This window comes from Phalaenopsis equestris, unplaced genomic scaffold, assembly GCF_001263595.1.
Source record: "Phalaenopsis equestris unplaced genomic scaffold, ASM126359v1 Scaffold201446, whole genome shotgun sequence".
Lineage (NCBI taxonomy): Eukaryota > Viridiplantae > Streptophyta > Magnoliopsida > Asparagales > Orchidaceae > Phalaenopsis > Phalaenopsis equestris.
Window position 1 is genome coordinate 45,913 of NW_018221210.1, and position 17,595 is coordinate 63,507.

Here is a 17,595-nt window from a genome sequence, read left to right on the forward strand (position 1 = left end):
TTACGATTACATTTACTAGTAACACTTAATGAATAAACTTAAATATATACATATAAAATTTGCTAATTAAATTAATAAAACTGAAACCTACCTTTGCGGATAACAGACACAATATTTTTTTCTGGACGAAGGCCCGCTCCTCTGCTTCTTCCTCTACTTGACGAAAAAATATTACGTCAGGATTCCAATAACAATTTGTCATGTGTACGGTCCGACCCTGTCATACATTAAAGTATTTTTTTTTTTTAATTCAGTGGGGTCAGACTATACGCTTGGGGCATTGTGATTGGAGTCCTATGCAGTTTTTCATCAGAACTTCTGATGTGATCATGTGAGTTCCCTCCTCCTCTAGAGCCGCACGCCCACGACTTCTTCCTTTCCGTCATGACATCGCTTCTCCTTGACGCACGACGTAGGCTTATTGCTCTTTCAGACTGTAGCAATGCACAAAGCTAGTCCTCCTTCCTTCCTCTTCTTCATCGCTCGAATAAGAAGCAACGAGGCCGATTGGGTGTGATAAGTTTTGCACGATAAGGGTAAACTGCGTGAAGCTTTCTCCTCCTTCGGATGATCCGCTAGGGCTCGTCGTCGCCTCCTACACATGCAAATCACTCCTACTGATGCACAAGGTGACTTCTTCTTCTTCTTTTTTTCCTCTCACACTCTCGGCTCCGACAGCTTCTCCTCTCCTACTAGATCGCTCGTTTGTTTCTTTGGTTGGAATGAGTAATAGGACTCTCAAGTCATAGTGCCTATTCGATTTGGTATTATGATTTTTATTTAATTTTTATTTATTTATTTGTTTTATGTTATTACAATCTCCAATCCTTCTAAAAATTTTGTCATCGAATTTTGAAAATATTTAAAACAAAAATAAACATAATTCAAACAAAAAGTTGTAGATATATTTCTTGTATCTCAGAGACTTTCCCCAGAGTAGCATCATTCTTCGACTCATGCTTCCATAAAATCTTCACAAAAAAGATTACTCTGTTCCGCAGCTTTTTCACATCATAATTCAATATACTTTCAGGTTCCTCAACATAACTTAAATCAGGTTGAATATCAACTGAGTTTATTATCATCCTACTAGATTCATCCATATTATACTTTATGAGTGAAAAAATATGGATGACTTTATGCACTCCCTGCATATGAGCTGGTAAATCAAATCTATAAGCTACCTTCCTGATCCTCTCCACAAGCTCAAATACATATGAGCTGGTAAATCCAATCTGTAAGCTACCTTCCTGATCCTCTCCACAAGCTCAAATACATATGAGCTGGTAAATCCAATCTGTAAGCTACCTTCCTGATCCTCTCCACAAGCTCAAATACATATGAGCTGGTAAATCCAATATGTAAGCTACCTTCCTGATCCTCTCCACAAGCTCAAATACATATGAGCTGGTAAATCCAATATGTAAGCTACCTTCCTGATCCTCTCCACAAGCTCAAATACATATGAGCTGGTAAATCCAATATGTAAGCTACCTTCCTGATCCTCTCCACAAGCTCAAATACATATGAGCTGGTAAATCCAATATGTAAGCTACCTTCCTGATCCTCTCCACAAGCTCAAATACATATGAGCTGGTAAATCCAATATGTAAGCTACCTTCCTGATCCTCTCCACAAGCTCAAATACATATGAGCTGGTAAATCCAATATGTAAGCTACCTTCCTGATCCTCTCCACAAGCTCAAATACATATGAGCTGGTAAATCCAATATGTAAGCTACCTTCCTGATCCTCTCCACAAGCTCAAATACATATGAGCTGGTAAATCCAATATGTAAGCTACCTTCCTGATCCTCTCCACAAGCTCAAATACATATGAGCTGGTAAATCCAATATGTAAGCTACCTTCCTGATCCTCTCCACAAGCTCAAATACATATGAGCTGGTAAATCCAATATGTAAGCTACCTTCCTGATCCTCTCCACAAGCTCAAATACATATGAGCTGGTAAATCCAATATGTAAGCTACCTTCCTGATCCTCTCCACAAGCTCAAATACATATGAGCTGGTAAATCCAATATGTAAGCTACCTTCCTGATCCTCTCCACAAGCTCAAATACATATGAGCTGGTAAATCCAATATGTAAGCTACCTTCCTGATCCTCTCCACAAGCTCAAATACATATGAGCTGGTAAATCCAATATGTAAGCTACCTTCCTGATCCTCTCCACAAGCTCAAATACATATGAGCTGGTAAATCCAATATGTAAGCTACCTTCCTGATCCTCTCCACAAGCTCAAATACATATGAGCTGGTAAATCCAATATGTAAGCTACCTTCCTGATCCTCTCCACAAGCTCAAATACATATGAGCTGGTAAATCCAATATGTAAGCTACCTTCCTGATCCTCTCCACAAGCTCAAATACATATGAGCTGGTAAATCCAATATGTAAGCTACCTTCCTGATCCTCTCCACAAGCTCAAATACATATGAGCTGGTAAATCCAATATGTAAGCTACCTTCCTGATCCTCTCCACAAGCTCAAATACATATGAGCTGGTAAATCCAATATGTAAGCTACCTTCCTGATCCTCTCCACAAGCTCAAATACATATGAGCTGGTAAATCCAATATGTAAGCTACCTTCCTGATCCTCTCCACAAGCTCAAATACATATGAGCTGGTAAATCCAATATGTAAGCTACCTTCCTGATCCTCTCCACAAGCTCAAATACATATGAGCTGGTAAATCCAATATGTAAGCTACCTTCCTGATCCTCTCCACAAGCTCAAATACATATGAGCTGGTAAATCCAATATGTAAGCTACCTTCCTGATCCTCTCCACAAGCTCAAATACATATGAGCTGGTAAATCCAATATGTAAGCTACCTTCCTGATCCTCTCCACAAGCTCAAATACATATGAGCTGGTAAATCCAATATGTAAGCTACCTTCCTGATCCTCTCCACAAGCTCAAATACATATGAGCTGGTAAATCCAATATGTAAGCTACCTTCCTGATCCTCTCCACAAGCTCAAATACATATGAGCTGGTAAATCCAATATGTAAGCTACCTTCCTGATCCTCTCCACAAGCTCAAATACATATGAGCTGGTAAATCCAATATGTAAGCTACCTTCCTGATCCTCTCCACAAGCTCAAATACATATGAGCTGGTAAATCCAATATGTAAGCTACCTTCCTGATCCTCTCCACAAGCTCAAATACATATGAGCTGGTAAATCCAATATGTAAGCTACCTTCCTGATCCTCTCCACAAGCTCAAATACATATGAGCTGGTAAATCCAATATGTAAGCTACCTTCCTGATCCTCTCCACAAGCTCAAATACATATGAGCTGGTAAATCCAATATGTAAGCTACCTTCCTGATCCTCTCCACAAGCTCAAATACATATGAGCTGGTAAATCCAATATGTAAGCTACCTTCCTGATCCTCTCCACAAGCTCAAATACATATGAGCTGGTAAATCCAATATGTAAGCTACCTTCCTGATCCTCTCCACAAGCTCAAATACATATGAGCTGGTAAATCCAATATGTAAGCTACCTTCCTGATCCTCTCCACAAGCTCAAATACATATGAGCTGGTAAATCCAATATGTAAGCTACCTTCCTGATCCTCTCCACAAGCTCAAATACATATGAGCTGGTAAATCCAATATGTAAGCTACCTTCCTGATCCTCTCCACAAGCTCAAATACATATGAGCTGGTAAATCCAATATGTAAGCTACCTTCCTGATCCTCTCCACAAGCTCAAATACATATGAGCTGGTAAATCCAATATGTAAGCTACCTTCCTGATCCTCTCCACAAGCTCAAATACATATGAGCTGGTAAATCCAATATGTAAGCTACCTTCCTGATCCTCTCCACAAGCTCAAATACATATGAGCTGGTAAATCCAATATGTAAGCTACCTTCCTGATCCTCTCCACAAGCTCAAATACATATGAGCTGGTAAATCCAATATGTAAGCTACCTTCCTGATCCTCTCCACAAGCTCAAATACATATGAGCTGGTAAATCCAATATGTAAGCTACCTTCCTGATCCTCTCCACAAGCTCAAATACATATGAGCTGGTAAATCCAATATGTAAGCTACCTTCCTGATCCTCTCCACAAGCTCAAATACATATGAGCTGGTAAATCCAATATGTAAGCTACCTTCCTGATCCTCTCCACAAGCTCAAATACATATGAGCTGGTAAATCCAATATGTAAGCTACCTTCCTGATCCTCTCCACAAGCTCAAATACATATGAGCTGGTAAATCCAATATGTAAGCTACCTTCCTGATCCTCTCCACAAGCTCAAATACATATGAGCTGGTAAATCCAATATGTAAGCTACCTTCCTGATCCTCTCCACAAGCTCAAATACATATGAGCTGGTAAATCCAATATGTAAGCTACCTTCCTGATCCTCTCCACAAGCTCAAATACATATGAGCTGGTAAATCCAATATGTAAGCTACCTTCCTGATCCTCTCCACAAGCTCAAATACATATGAGCTGGTAAATCCAATATGTAAGCTACCTTCCTGATCCTCTCCACAAGCTCAAATACATATGAGCTGGTAAATCCAATATGTAAGCTACCTTCCTGATCCTCTCCACAAGCTCAAATACATATGAGCTGGTAAATCCAATATGTAAGCTACCTTCCTGATCCTCTCCACAAGCTCAAATACATATGAGCTGGTAAATCCAATATGTAAGCTACCTTCCTGATCCTCTCCACAAGCTCAAATACATATGAGCTGGTAAATCCAATATGTAAGCTACCTTCCTGATCCTCTCCACAAGCTCAAATACATATGAGCTGGTAAATCCAATATGTAAGCTACCTTCCTGATCCTCTCCACAAGCTCAAATACATATGAGCTGGTAAATCCAATATGTAAGCTACCTTCCTGATCCTCTCCACAAGCTCAAATACATATGAGCTGGTAAATCCAATATGTAAGCTACCTTCCTGATCCTCTCCACAAGCTCAAATACATATGAGCTGGTAAATCCAATATGTAAGCTACCTTCCTGATCCTCTCCACAAGCTCAAATACATATGAGCTGGTAAATCCAATATGTAAGCTACCTTCCTGATCCTCTCCACAAGCTCAAATACATATGAGCTGGTAAATCCAATATGTAAGCTACCTTCCTGATCCTCTCCACAAGCTCAAATACATATGAGCTGGTAAATCCAATATGTAAGCTACCTTCCTGATCCTCTCCACAAGCTCAAATACATATGAGCTGGTAAATCCAATATGTAAGCTACCTTCCTGATCCTCTCCACAAGCTCAAATACATATGAGCTGGTAAATCCAATATGTAAGCTACCTTCCTGATCCTCTCCACAAGCTCAAATACATATGAGCTGGTAAATCCAATATGTAAGCTACCTTCCTGATCCTCTCCACAAGCTCAAATACATATGAGCTGGTAAATCCAATATGTAAGCTACCTTCCTGATCCTCTCCACAAGCTCAAATACATATGAGCTGGTAAATCCAATATGTAAGCTACCTTCCTGATCCTCTCCACAAGCTCAAATACATATGAGCTGGTAAATCCAATATGTAAGCTACCTTCCTGATCCTCTCCACAAGCTCAAATACATATGAGCTGGTAAATCCAATATGTAAGCTACCTTCCTGATCCTCTCCACAAGCTCAAATACATATGAGCTGGTAAATCCAATATGTAAGCTACCTTCCTGATCCTCTCCACAAGCTCAAATACATATGAGCTGGTAAATCCAATATGTAAGCTACCTTCCTGATCCTCTCCACAAGCTCAAATACATATGAGCTGGTAAATCCAATATGTAAGCTACCTTCCTGATCCTCTCCACAAGCTCAAATACATATGAGCTGGTAAATCCAATATGTAAGCTACCTTCCTGATCCTCTCCACAAGCTCAAATACATATGAGCTGGTAAATCCAATATGTAAGCTACCTTCCTGATCCTCTCCACAAGCTCAAATACATATGAGCTGGTAAATCCAATATGTAAGCTACCTTCCTGATCCTCTCCACAAGCTCAAATACATATGAGCTGGTAAATCCAATATGTAAGCTACCTTCCTGATCCTCTCCACAAGCTCAAATACATATGAGCTGGTAAATCCAATATGTAAGCTACCTTCCTGATCCTCTCCACAAGCTCAAATACATATGAGCTGGTAAATCCAATATGTAAGCTACCTTCCTGATCCTCTCCACAAGCTCAAATACATATGAGCTGGTAAATCCAATATGTAAGCTACCTTCCTGATCCTCTCCACAAGCTCAAATACATATGAGCTGGTAAATCCAATATGTAAGCTACCTTCCTGATCCTCTCCACAAGCTCAAATACATATGAGCTGGTAAATCCAATATGTAAGCTACCTTCCTGATCCTCTCCACAAGCTCAAATGGTAAGATGATTGAACATAGACGACGTGAAATGATAGGAACGAGCCATTTGCTGAGTCGTACTATTGAAAGGCGTTTCTTGCGACCCAAGCTTTTTAGTATTTTATTTTAAAAAGATTTTATATTTAATATTTATTTAAATACTTTTCTGAAATACATATAAAACTTTGAAAGATAATTTAATATTTTAAAAAATTATTATGATTATTATGTTTTTTTTGTTTAAATAAAAGTCAAATCATTATTGCCGTACTTTGCCCGGATCCGTGGGAAGAAAACATAAATTTTAGCGATAATTTTTTTGAAAAAACTTTCAAAATATAATTTATCTAAATAGACACTTAGGGACCGTTTGTGACAGCTTATAAGTCGTACCGTTTGGTTTGCGCGTTTCTCCAGCTTATCTGAAACTGCGTTCGAGTTTTTACACTAAACACAGGCTGCGGGTCGACCCCTGCGGCCGGCCCGCGAGCCGCGTTTCAGGATAAACAGCTTATCCTGACCTGAAACGCACAAGCTGCCCCAAACGGACACTTGAGCTTAGTTTTAAATTAAATGTATTAAATTTAAGTTTTTTTTTTTTTTTTTGATTTGTAATTTTTGAATGTGATATTTAAGCAAATTTAATAGTAAATATATGCACATAATATCTTGAATATAAAACTGATTAGAATTTAAATTTTCAAGAAGTATAAGCTCTCAATTTAAAAAGCTAGGCTGATTGATAATTTTTTGATTTGGTGTAAATTAAAGATTAAATTTGCTTACAAATATAAAGGTTTTGAAAATAAGTTATATTTTTTATGTATTTATTTTGATGTGATTGAATGACTAAAATACTAAATAAATTAACTATGTCACTATATAAAAAATATATAATAAATAATAAATGCTCTTTTTCATTTATTATAGTATTATTAATGTATTTGCAAGGGAAGAGTTACCGGATCAATTTTAATAAACTAATCTAGAATAGTGATATTTGATGATTAAGGGTCGTTTCGGGGTGTTACTACGTCACAATTTTGTCCGTTTAGGTAAACTATATTTTGGTAGTTTTTTCAAAAAACTACCGTTGAAATCTGTTTTTTCTCACCAGTCCTGGCTAGGTGCAGTGACAGTTTTTTAGCTAGGGTCTTACTTTAAAAAAAAAAATTATAATAGCCACCGCAATTTTTTTAACATCAAATTATTTTTCAGGAGCATCAAATTTATTTTTTACAGGCTGCAGTTGCCCCAAACAACCTTAATTAATGTTAATTTAAATGAATTGTGTATTGATCGAAGCAATTCCTATAAAAATGGATATTGATGTGTCATCAATAAATTTGTTTTATTTGGCACGTGTTTTAAGTTTTTTTTTTAGCAAAAAATATTGTAGATTTAAATTCAAGTTCATTCAAATTTCTAATTTTAGTAAGTTTATAGCCAACTTGACATTCTCGATAAGATGAACTCAATGATACCGAAATTGGTCCCATCCGAGCCCAATCAAATCTAAATCGAGCCATTAAAACATATTTGAAAGCTTCACAACTTCAATTGACTATTCAATAGAGAAAAGATTGTTCATCCTAGCAACTAACACATGTAGGCAAATAATTAGTAAAATGCCAAAAAGAGCAAAGTGCATACAATTTTATTTATATTGAAAACTCTTACACAAAATAATCATGGGTTTTTAAAAGATTTTAGGAATGACTGCAAATAACCAATAAAATATGACCGACCTAAACCACATAGGGACTTTGCTAATCTTTTAGTCGATGAGATCAACCAAAGTATTCATGACTGTATCATCGAAGCTAACACTTTTGAACTTAAACCAACCATAATTTAAATGGTTCAAAATAATTAATTTGGAGGTTCACAAACTGAAGACTCAAATTTTCACTTAGTTAATTTTCTGAAATTATGTTGCCATTTAGATATAATGGTGTCTCAAATAATGATATAAGAGTTAGTTGTCTCAATTTTCACTTAAAACTAAAGCTAATGTGAGGCTTAATTCATTAGTATTGGGATCAATAACCACTGGCAATGACTTTGCCCAAAAATTCCTAGCAAAATACTTTTCATCTTCTAAAATTGCTAAGCTTAATAATGACATTTCATCTTTCACCCAGATGAATAGTGAGTTAATCTGTAAAGTATGTGAGAAATTTATAGTGCTTATTAGAAAGTGTCAACACCATGCCCAACTAGATTGTTTATTTATTAAAATTTTATAATGAGATGTAGAATCTTTGATGTTGATCATAGATGTTTTAGTCGGGGTTCATTAATATCAAAAAATTTTAGGAGGCTTATAAATTAATTGCAAAGATGGTTATAAGTAATTTTCTATGGCCTTCAAAAAGTGTGAACACTAGATGAGTAGCTAACATTCATGAACAAGATGCTCTATCCAATTTGATTGCACATGTAGCTACAATTTCTAAGAAGTTTGAAAACATAGGCTTGAATTCTACACTTTGATCACCAATAATTGACGAAAATACTTATAGAAATTTAGGTTATCCTAGTGTTACTTCTATGGAGTCATTAAATGTTATAAATAATAGACACAATAACCCTCATTATAATACCTACAATCTTGATTGGAGGAATCACTCAAATTTTAATTGAAATAATAATAACCAAAATGTAAGAACTCAATAATAGGGTAATAACCAACCAAAATCCTTAGGAAACTGAAACAACAGAAGAAATAACTTTAACTCGAGGTCTAATAACCTGTTAAGATTCTCTTCCAATAATCAATTTAAGGAAAATAAATAATCTTTGTAAGAATTGATGTTACAAATGGGAAATCAGATGCAAAGTCAAGTTGTAGCTACTAAAAATATTGAAAATTAATTAAGAAGTTAGCAAACTCATTAATTAATATACCTCATGGGACAATATGGAGTACCACCAAAGTAAGTCTTAAGGAGAAAGGAAAGGAGAAGTGTAAGACTATTAAATTTAGAAGTGGAAAGAAATAATAGGAGGTTAGAAGGGATGAGCCTAACAAAGAAGAAGAGCCTAAACTGAAAGGTATAGTGAAAAACATTCACAAGACTTATAAAAAATCCCCTCACCTCCCAAAAAAAGAATAAGAGAGACTATTACCTCCATTTTTCTAAAGACTTCAAAAGTATATGTTAGAATACCAATTCTCTAGATTCTTAAAATTGTTTAAATTGTTAATCTTAAACATTTCATTTGCTAGAGTATTATATTATATGCCTAGTTTTGATAAGTTCATGAAAAACATCCTTAATAGAAAATGAACTAGGATTATGAGCCTGTGGCATTAACTAAGGAGTGCAATGCTATATTATAAAGGAAATTATATGTGGAAAAAAAGAGGTGGAGATGTTGGTTGGGTATCTTTTCTCGTATACATCACAGTTCTTGAAAGATTTTTATCTAAATGATTGGATGCATCATTTGAAGAATAATATACTATCATGGGGGATAGAAATATTTACTTAAAATAGAGCTAATCATTTATATGAGAAAAACTTTTAAGATTTGTGGGTATTGATAACCAAGAAGACTTTTAATTAAAGTGTTAACTTATATTAGATATAATTATAAGGTAAGTGACTTAAGATTGATGTTGTAGGATCTCAGATTGATAGATAGTTCAACTCGTCCCTAGCAGACATGTTTTGTAATAAATTGGCAAAAACATGATATGAGAGAGAGAGAGAGAGAGAGAGAGAGAGAGAGTTGATTTTTACATTTATAAGCAACAATGTTAGTACAAGTACCAGATATAGCTCAACTCAGTGCTGATAGACATGTTATGTAACTAACATCGTAACGCTAGACCTGGATCTCCCCAGTTCCCTATTGTATGTTCTTTCAAGTGTTATGAGAATTCTTTGCAACCTTTAGAGGAGGACTGTAATGATGATGATGAAGATGAGGGAGGAGATGCCTAATGAATTTGGATGTTCTAACTTCTCTTTTGTTGATGCATTTTGTTTTATTTGTTTTTGTTTGTGAAACATTGTGATTGGTATTATTGTGGATCATTTTGTTGTGATATTTATTTCCCTCCATCTATTATGTTATATGACTATGTTAGTTTATGTTTTATTTTATGTGAACTTTTATTTCTTGTTATTATTTCTTCACTGTGATGCGATAAATCTATGTATAAAAATGTGTATTTTACATTTAAAAAATAGTAATAGTATCATTTATTTATATGAATTATAATATTAAAACTTTAAGTGGTGTGTGTAAATATGACAGTTTAGTTGTGAGATATGTAAATACATACGAATTATGTGGTATGTTGTAAATGCCCCAAATTGATTTGGTGCCAACTCTTATATGCCCTCTCTCTTTTGTTCCATCAACAACACGGGAAGAAAAGTGAGCTTGGAACGAGATGTTGCAGTGTATCTTTCTTCTTACCGATTCCGGGTAATCACACTCCCACCCACCTGCTTCAGAACCCTAGCCCTACGCGCATTTGTTTATGTAGAATTAGTTGTGATTTTAATTCTGTTTTTGTTTCCAAAAAGCGAGGTCATGCTCGAAAAGCAAATGACGGGACACAGAGTGGATCGGTCGATCTGTGGCTGGTTCTGGGACTATGTGATTTCCCAAGGAGGGGACTCTACCAAGGTTTTTGATTGCTAGGTTTATTTCTTACGATTCGATGTTTTGTAGGAGTTCAATTTGCAACTTATCCATTTTATTCGCCTTATGGAGCTAAATCGTCCAGATATTGCCGGTAATTGCATCTCCGACGCATTATATCTTCCAAATATTCCGCGAGGGGGTAACGTTTTTGGCTTGCACGCAGGTGGAGATGCCTCCACTGATGGGAATCGAGGTAAGGTTTACTCGTTTTTTATTGCTTTATTGAATGATGTATATTGTTTGCTCAACGCATGATGTTAGGGTATTGATCTTCGTGGAACATTCTAGTTAAAATTTTGAAGGGGAACCGTGATTGCAAGCTCTTAATTCTTCTTTGCCATATATCATTATGGTCATACATTTGCTAGCAAAGAAGGCTGACCGTGAATAGTTGTGATAATTTTGAATATTTGATAGGTGCTGTAAGTTGGATTTAATGGAGATGAAGTTGCATTGTTTTGCAAATGACAATCTTGACAACGATCGAGCCACTAAACTCTGGGATTATGCATGGGATGGTAGGTTCTTTTGAAGATGAATTTGCAAATATAATGGTGATGATGATGCTGATGACAAAAATGCATCATCTACATTTAATGGTTGTGAGTGTAGGTCTGTTTGAAAACATTGAGCTACCAGCTATAAGGCATGTATATACTTGAATTGGTGATTGAACACTGTATAATGAAGGACGTGTAGTTATTTTAATGCATTGAAACCAGGGTATTCTATTTAGCTTATTATAATCATATGATATATGTGATTTAGATGATGTGAGTGACTGAGGCTGCATCTGGGAATGATGATATCCAGTAATAAGATGTCAGCAGGTTAGGTTGGATTCATATTATTTGACTTATGAAACATTATATATCTTAGCTTCCCCACCAATGAATCTATGGTTTTTAACAATGAGTTTCAGTTTGTATTTGAAATGTTGAATAACAGTTAATCAATAGTAAATATAATGTAAATTACTCTTCATATCCTATGTTATACTCAGTGCAGGAGAACAATATTTGGTGATGATTCAGTCAAATGACAATTTATGTTGCTAAGATTCATTACTTTTTTAAAAGAGGCAGAGGAATTGGGAACAATATTTAAGTATTAGAAAGATAATTAAAAAGATGCAGTAAAATCAAGAAGAAACCGTACACTCGTTGTTCTATGTATTTCTGTATCTGTTGTCAGTGAAATGAAAATTTACGTTGGGAAGATTTATTAGCATTTTAAGAGCGGCAGAGGAATTTGGAACAATATTTTAAATATTAGAAAGATTATTATTGTTATTAGTTTTAAGGATGAAGTAAAATCAAGAAGAAACCACACATTCGCCGTTCTATGTATTTTTGTGTTTGTTGTATTTGATAGTCAATAGTAATATTGTAAAACCACCAACTATGTCATTGAGTGATATTGAATTTGAACTTCAATGTAGAGACCTAAGGTTTGAATCATGGGGGAAAAAAGAAATGACTTAAGGCAAAAGCAAATGCTCAATCATCGTACTTGCATTGCCTCAACTATATGGACATATGATGCTTGACAGGGTTGTCGAAACTCATGCAATATAATATGACGATTGTTGATTGCTTGATGTACAATGTTACCTAATTGAGTAGCTAATCCCAAGAATGTGAATGCCTGCTTCCCTTACAAATTCTTAAATTAATTTTAAAACGATTGCATTATCTTCAAGAGAATAAAATTATAGATATGTAAAATAGATTTGTGGTTATTTGCACTTGAAATATGAAATTAGTTGCACTAGAATAAGTAAAAATGTTAGAGATATCACTCGCTTCTCAATCCTGCTTCACGACTATATCCTTTTTTGTTGTCCCTTGCTACAAAGTCATAAAAAGCCAACTGCATGATGAAATTAGTTGCACTAGAATAAGTAAAAATGTTCGAGATATCACTCGCTTGTCAATCCTGCTTCACGACTATATCCTTTTTTGCTATCCCTTGCTACAAAGTCATAAAAAGCCAACTGCATGGATATAGGATGCTTGACAAGATAGCCAAAACACATGCAATATTAGAGGATTGTCGATTGCTTAATATGTGAAGTGCTATCTGATTGAGTTGCTAATCCCAAGAAGGGGAGGGCAGCCATGCTTTACAAAATCTCAAATTAATTTTAGGACTATTGCAATATTTTCAATAGAATAAATTTATAGATATGCATAATAGATTTATAGTTATTATCTGTACATAGAATATGAAATCAGTTGCACTAGAACAGGTAAAAATGTTTGAGATCTCACAAGCTTCTCGATTGTGTGTCCGGACTATATCCTTATTTGTTGTTCCTTGCTACAGTGTCATAAAGGCATCTATTGCAAAGTAGACTCAGTGAAAGACTACAATAAATTTAGAGTAGGTATTTGTTTTATGGAGGCAATTTTAGTGCTGTGATCATTTATAGAAAATATATTTAGCATAGAAATGATCTTCATATTATCTTAATTACCTTGAGATATGATCAAGCATCTGGAAAGGTATGAAATATATTTTGATTTTTTTTATTATATATATGATGAAACATTGATTTGTCTAAAAGTAGTTGAGCAATGATCATGGAGTTTCAAGTTACATTATGATTATATAGGGATCATTATTTTGATATCTTCTTGTATAGATTTAGGATGCTCTTAGATCGTGCACAAAATAAATTGACTTGGTATATGTTTTTCTTAGATGTGATAGTTCTAGTTAATGAGCAATTGCTAAATAAGTGAAATATTAGAAGATAAGTAGAACAATGATCAAGTTTATGATGTAAAATTTTAGTTTGCATGATATTGATGATTATTAGAAGATTAAAGATTCCATATGTATGATAGGTTTAGTTATTTTAGATCAATTATACAACATATAAGGATATCAATGAGGACATAACATCCATAGCTTAGACTATATAATTAGAACTAAGAAGTATTCTCGGATTATTTTCACGATAAAAAATTATCATTTAGACTTGACGGTAATTTTTGCAAAAGTATTGTTAGACCAGTGATATCATATGGATTTGGGTGTTTGACGGAAAAATTTTTTGATCGTCATATTTTTTATGACAAAAGAAGAATGGTAACATAGATGCATGACAAATTTAAGAAGGATTAATTGAGAAAAGATTAAAATTGATTGGAGATAAGATAGCAAAAATTAGACTTCGAAGTTTAGGCTTATACAATGAAGAGTAGCAAATGCACGAACTATATGCATGGATAAAATTAATATTGAAGGATTAGATACATGCATGGATAAAATTAATATTGAAGGATTAGAAAAAGAAGCTCGCAGACTTAAGGTTAACATGAATAGAAGTTGTTCAAAAATATATGTACAAAATAGATTTAACTCCTCTTGCAACATTCAACATGTATAACTAGAAATGAGGATTTGTAAAGTGGATGCCTAAATAGTTGGGATAAAATTAATGATGATGATGATTATATGCTTATCTCCATCTTATATTAAAACCAAGGAGAAGGTGCTTGAGAAATGCTAATCCTATCATTGTTTAATGAAATTTATTCAAAATCAAGTTGATAAAGCTATGGGAATTCTGGTGAGTGGATTGTTGAGTTATTGTGGAAGATTTAAAACTTAATTTTAAGCAACATTTCCTCACTCTCTTTTTTCACAGTTGGATTTGACAGTTCATCATACGATCCACAAATTTTTGTGAGTTTTTCTTTATTTTTTCCGGACCTATGTATGCTTACTTTTGAGCTATAATGCTTAGGACTCTTTTTGTGACATTGGCCATAGCAAATCTCAACTAAGTATTAGCAAGAGGCTCTTGGTGTTCTAAATAGAACCAAACAAGGCTTGAGGTTTTTAGGTATTTAATATTGATTTTACCTGCTAAATTACTTGAACCAAAGCTTTTTGTGTTTGTTAGGTTTTGGTTATTGACATTCAGTGAAAAACCGGAAAGAAAAATTCGACAAGTATATGCAATGAGGCAGTAATAGTAACCAAATATAAAATTAGCATGAAATATAAAATTTGCTGAAATTTAGCATGAAATGTCACATCCATAAAGCATTCTGTACAATCAGAAAAATAAATTGAATGCAATGAGGCAGTAATAGTATAACCATGACGTCAAGTTTTCTAGACTACTGTTCATGATTCCTTTTTCAGTAGTCCATGATAGAAAGTTGCAATTAAATACATACAACAATTTTACACTGTACAAGAAGAAGTTTATATAATTCTTTTATTCTCTTTTATCTTAAGATCAACTCCTGAAAATTATGCTATAAACCAAAGCTAAAGGCTTAAATAAGATGCAAGAACTATCTTCTAGCAACATGTTAAAATGAAACTAAACCCTAGAAAAAGAGAGATATTTGCTTTATGTTTGTGTTGTGTTACTCATAAAAGAATGTAGAAGTATTTGCTATATTCCAAATAAATGATAATTTGCATATATCACAAGGATACTCTGTAACATCTATATGCATCTTTCTCGCTCTAGAAATAGTTTTGATACCGGAGTTTAACCAAAAAACAATGGGAAAACAATATTATTGCTAAATTCAAACAGGAAAGTACAACCAACGAAACAGAAATAGGAAATTGTACAAGGATACTCTGTAACATCTATACGCATCTTTCTCGCTCTAGAAATAGTTTTGATATCGGAGTTTAACCAAAAAACAATGGGAAAATAATATTATTGCTAAATTCAAACAGGAAAGTACAACCAACGAAACAGAAATAGGAAATTGCAATTGTCACGACACCAACAAAAGCTAAAGGCTTAAATTGGATGCGACAACTAGCTTCCAACATGTTTAAATGAATCTGAACCCGAGAAAAAAAGAAAGATATTTGCTTTTTGTTTGAGCTGTGTTACTCATACAAGAATTTATAAGTACCAGCTATATTCAAAGTAAATGATAATTTGCATTTATCACATGGATAGTCTGTAACATCTATTTGCATCTCTCTTGCTATAGAAAGAGTTTTGATATTAGACTTTATCCAAACAACGATGAAAATAATATTATTGCTGAATTCAAATAGGAAAGTACAACTAAACAAATGGAATTAGGAAATTGCAAGGGGGGGTGTTGGTGGCTGTTAGGGACTTGGGAAGGTGGCGACAAGGTAGGGTGGTGGAGCAGAACAACTGAAACACAATAGTTCCTGGCCATCCTGGGTGGCGGCGACAAACTTGGATGGCAGGAAAAGTAGGTAGACGAGGCAGCAAGGCAAGAGACGGGCTGGAATAGCCATAAGCATTGATCTAGGTGGCGACAACGAGGAAGAGAGGCTGGAACAACAGGGAGAAGACGGGGAATGCAATTCTGGGCGGCGACAACAATAGATGGGCGGCTGGAAGCCAGAAGCACTGCTATGGGCGGTGACAGTGTGGAAGAGGAGCCTAGGGGCGATGCGGGAAGGATAGGGAACAGATGGGGGAAGGATAATCACCACATTGACAATGAGATATAGTCAGAACACCATTCATACCCTTGAATATAGCTCTAGATGGGAAAACAGAGATGTGGACAACTATCCCAAACATACACATGCAAAAACTAAACCTAATACACCACGAAAGCAAATTTATAGTAATAAGATAACTAGGAGTGGGCCCATGGGATCGACTGACACTCCACAACAAGAGAAGGCCTAAACCAAACCGGTGCAGACATGCATGTGTTTCACCTGCTTTCAAACAATCGCGTCAGTCTCCCAGGATTGGTGGAGTTTATACTTCATTCGTTGAAGCTTTTTTGTCTCCTTATAATATGAAGCCAAGTTAGTCACGTGATGGTGGCAAAACTGTTGTAATATTTCTGCAAGTCAATCATGCAGGCATTGTAATTCAACTTCTTGAGATTCCTAAAAGGTCTATCTACTCTGGGTTTGAGCTTCTTAAAAGATTCCACTACAAAATATATGCTCAGCTCTAACCAAGACAACTCTGAATCACGTACGTTATTACAATGCATATTCTGATAGAATAAGTGGTCATACTGTTTTGGCACAACCAGAGCTGGAACTGCATGTGGATGAGTCTTCTCACAACCTAAGTCTTGATTTATTAAATCTGTAACGTGGTTTTCTTACTCATTGTGCTTACACTACAAAAATAATGCAATTTTGCGTCAAACAAATCAGATGCAACAAATTTGACGTTAATGTGGTGTTATCGTCAAATTTGCGTTGGATTTGTGTTTGATTTGTTTTCATGGGTAAAATGATGGTTGATAATATAATTTACGCCGACAAGGGTCGACATATACGTTTTGCGCCGGTTCATATCGAACTTGAAATATCGTCAACTTTGTGTCAGGACAAATCGAACATAGATGAAAATAAATTATCATATGTGCGTTGATTAGAGGTGTAAACGAACCGAACACGAACGAACAGAGCTTGTGTTCGTGTTCGGTTCATTTGAAATTTAGTTTATTTGAAATAAGCTCGTGTTCGAAATTGTTCGTAAAGTCACTGTTTGTGTTCGTTTCTTAACGAACGAGCCGAACACGAATGA

The 17,595-nt window shown here is 35.1% G+C and overlaps 1 protein-coding gene across 1 annotated transcript; it reads left to right on the forward strand.

Moving 5' to 3' along the window:
- The first annotated feature begins 10,733 nt into the window (after window positions 1-10,733).
- On the forward strand, window positions 10,734-11,507 carry LOC110036005 (AP-3 complex subunit mu-like). Its single transcript, XM_020740350.1, has 4 exons — window positions 10,734-10,844; window positions 10,946-11,048; window positions 11,149-11,259; window positions 11,484-11,507. The coding sequence occupies exons 1-4, from the start codon at window positions 10,810-10,812 to the stop codon at window positions 11,490-11,492; spliced, it is 258 nt and encodes an 85-aa protein (XP_020596009.1). The 5' UTR covers window positions 10,734-10,809; the 3' UTR covers window positions 11,493-11,507.
- Window positions 11,508-17,595: the final 6,088 nt, after the last annotated feature.

Excerpts from the sequence above, each read along its gene's own strand:
- LOC110036005 (XM_020740350.1), top strand. The coding sequence starts at position 10,810 with ATGTTGCAGTGTATCTTTCTTCTTACCGATTCCGG. Across the intron at positions 10,845-10,945 it reads TTTCTTCTTACCGATTCCGG|CGAGGTCATGCTCGAAAAGC; the intron begins GTAATCACACTC and ends GTTTCCAAAAAG. Across the intron at positions 11,049-11,148 it reads AAGGAGGGGACTCTACCAAG|ATATTGCCGGTAATTGCATC; the intron begins GTTTTTGATTGC and ends TAAATCGTCCAG.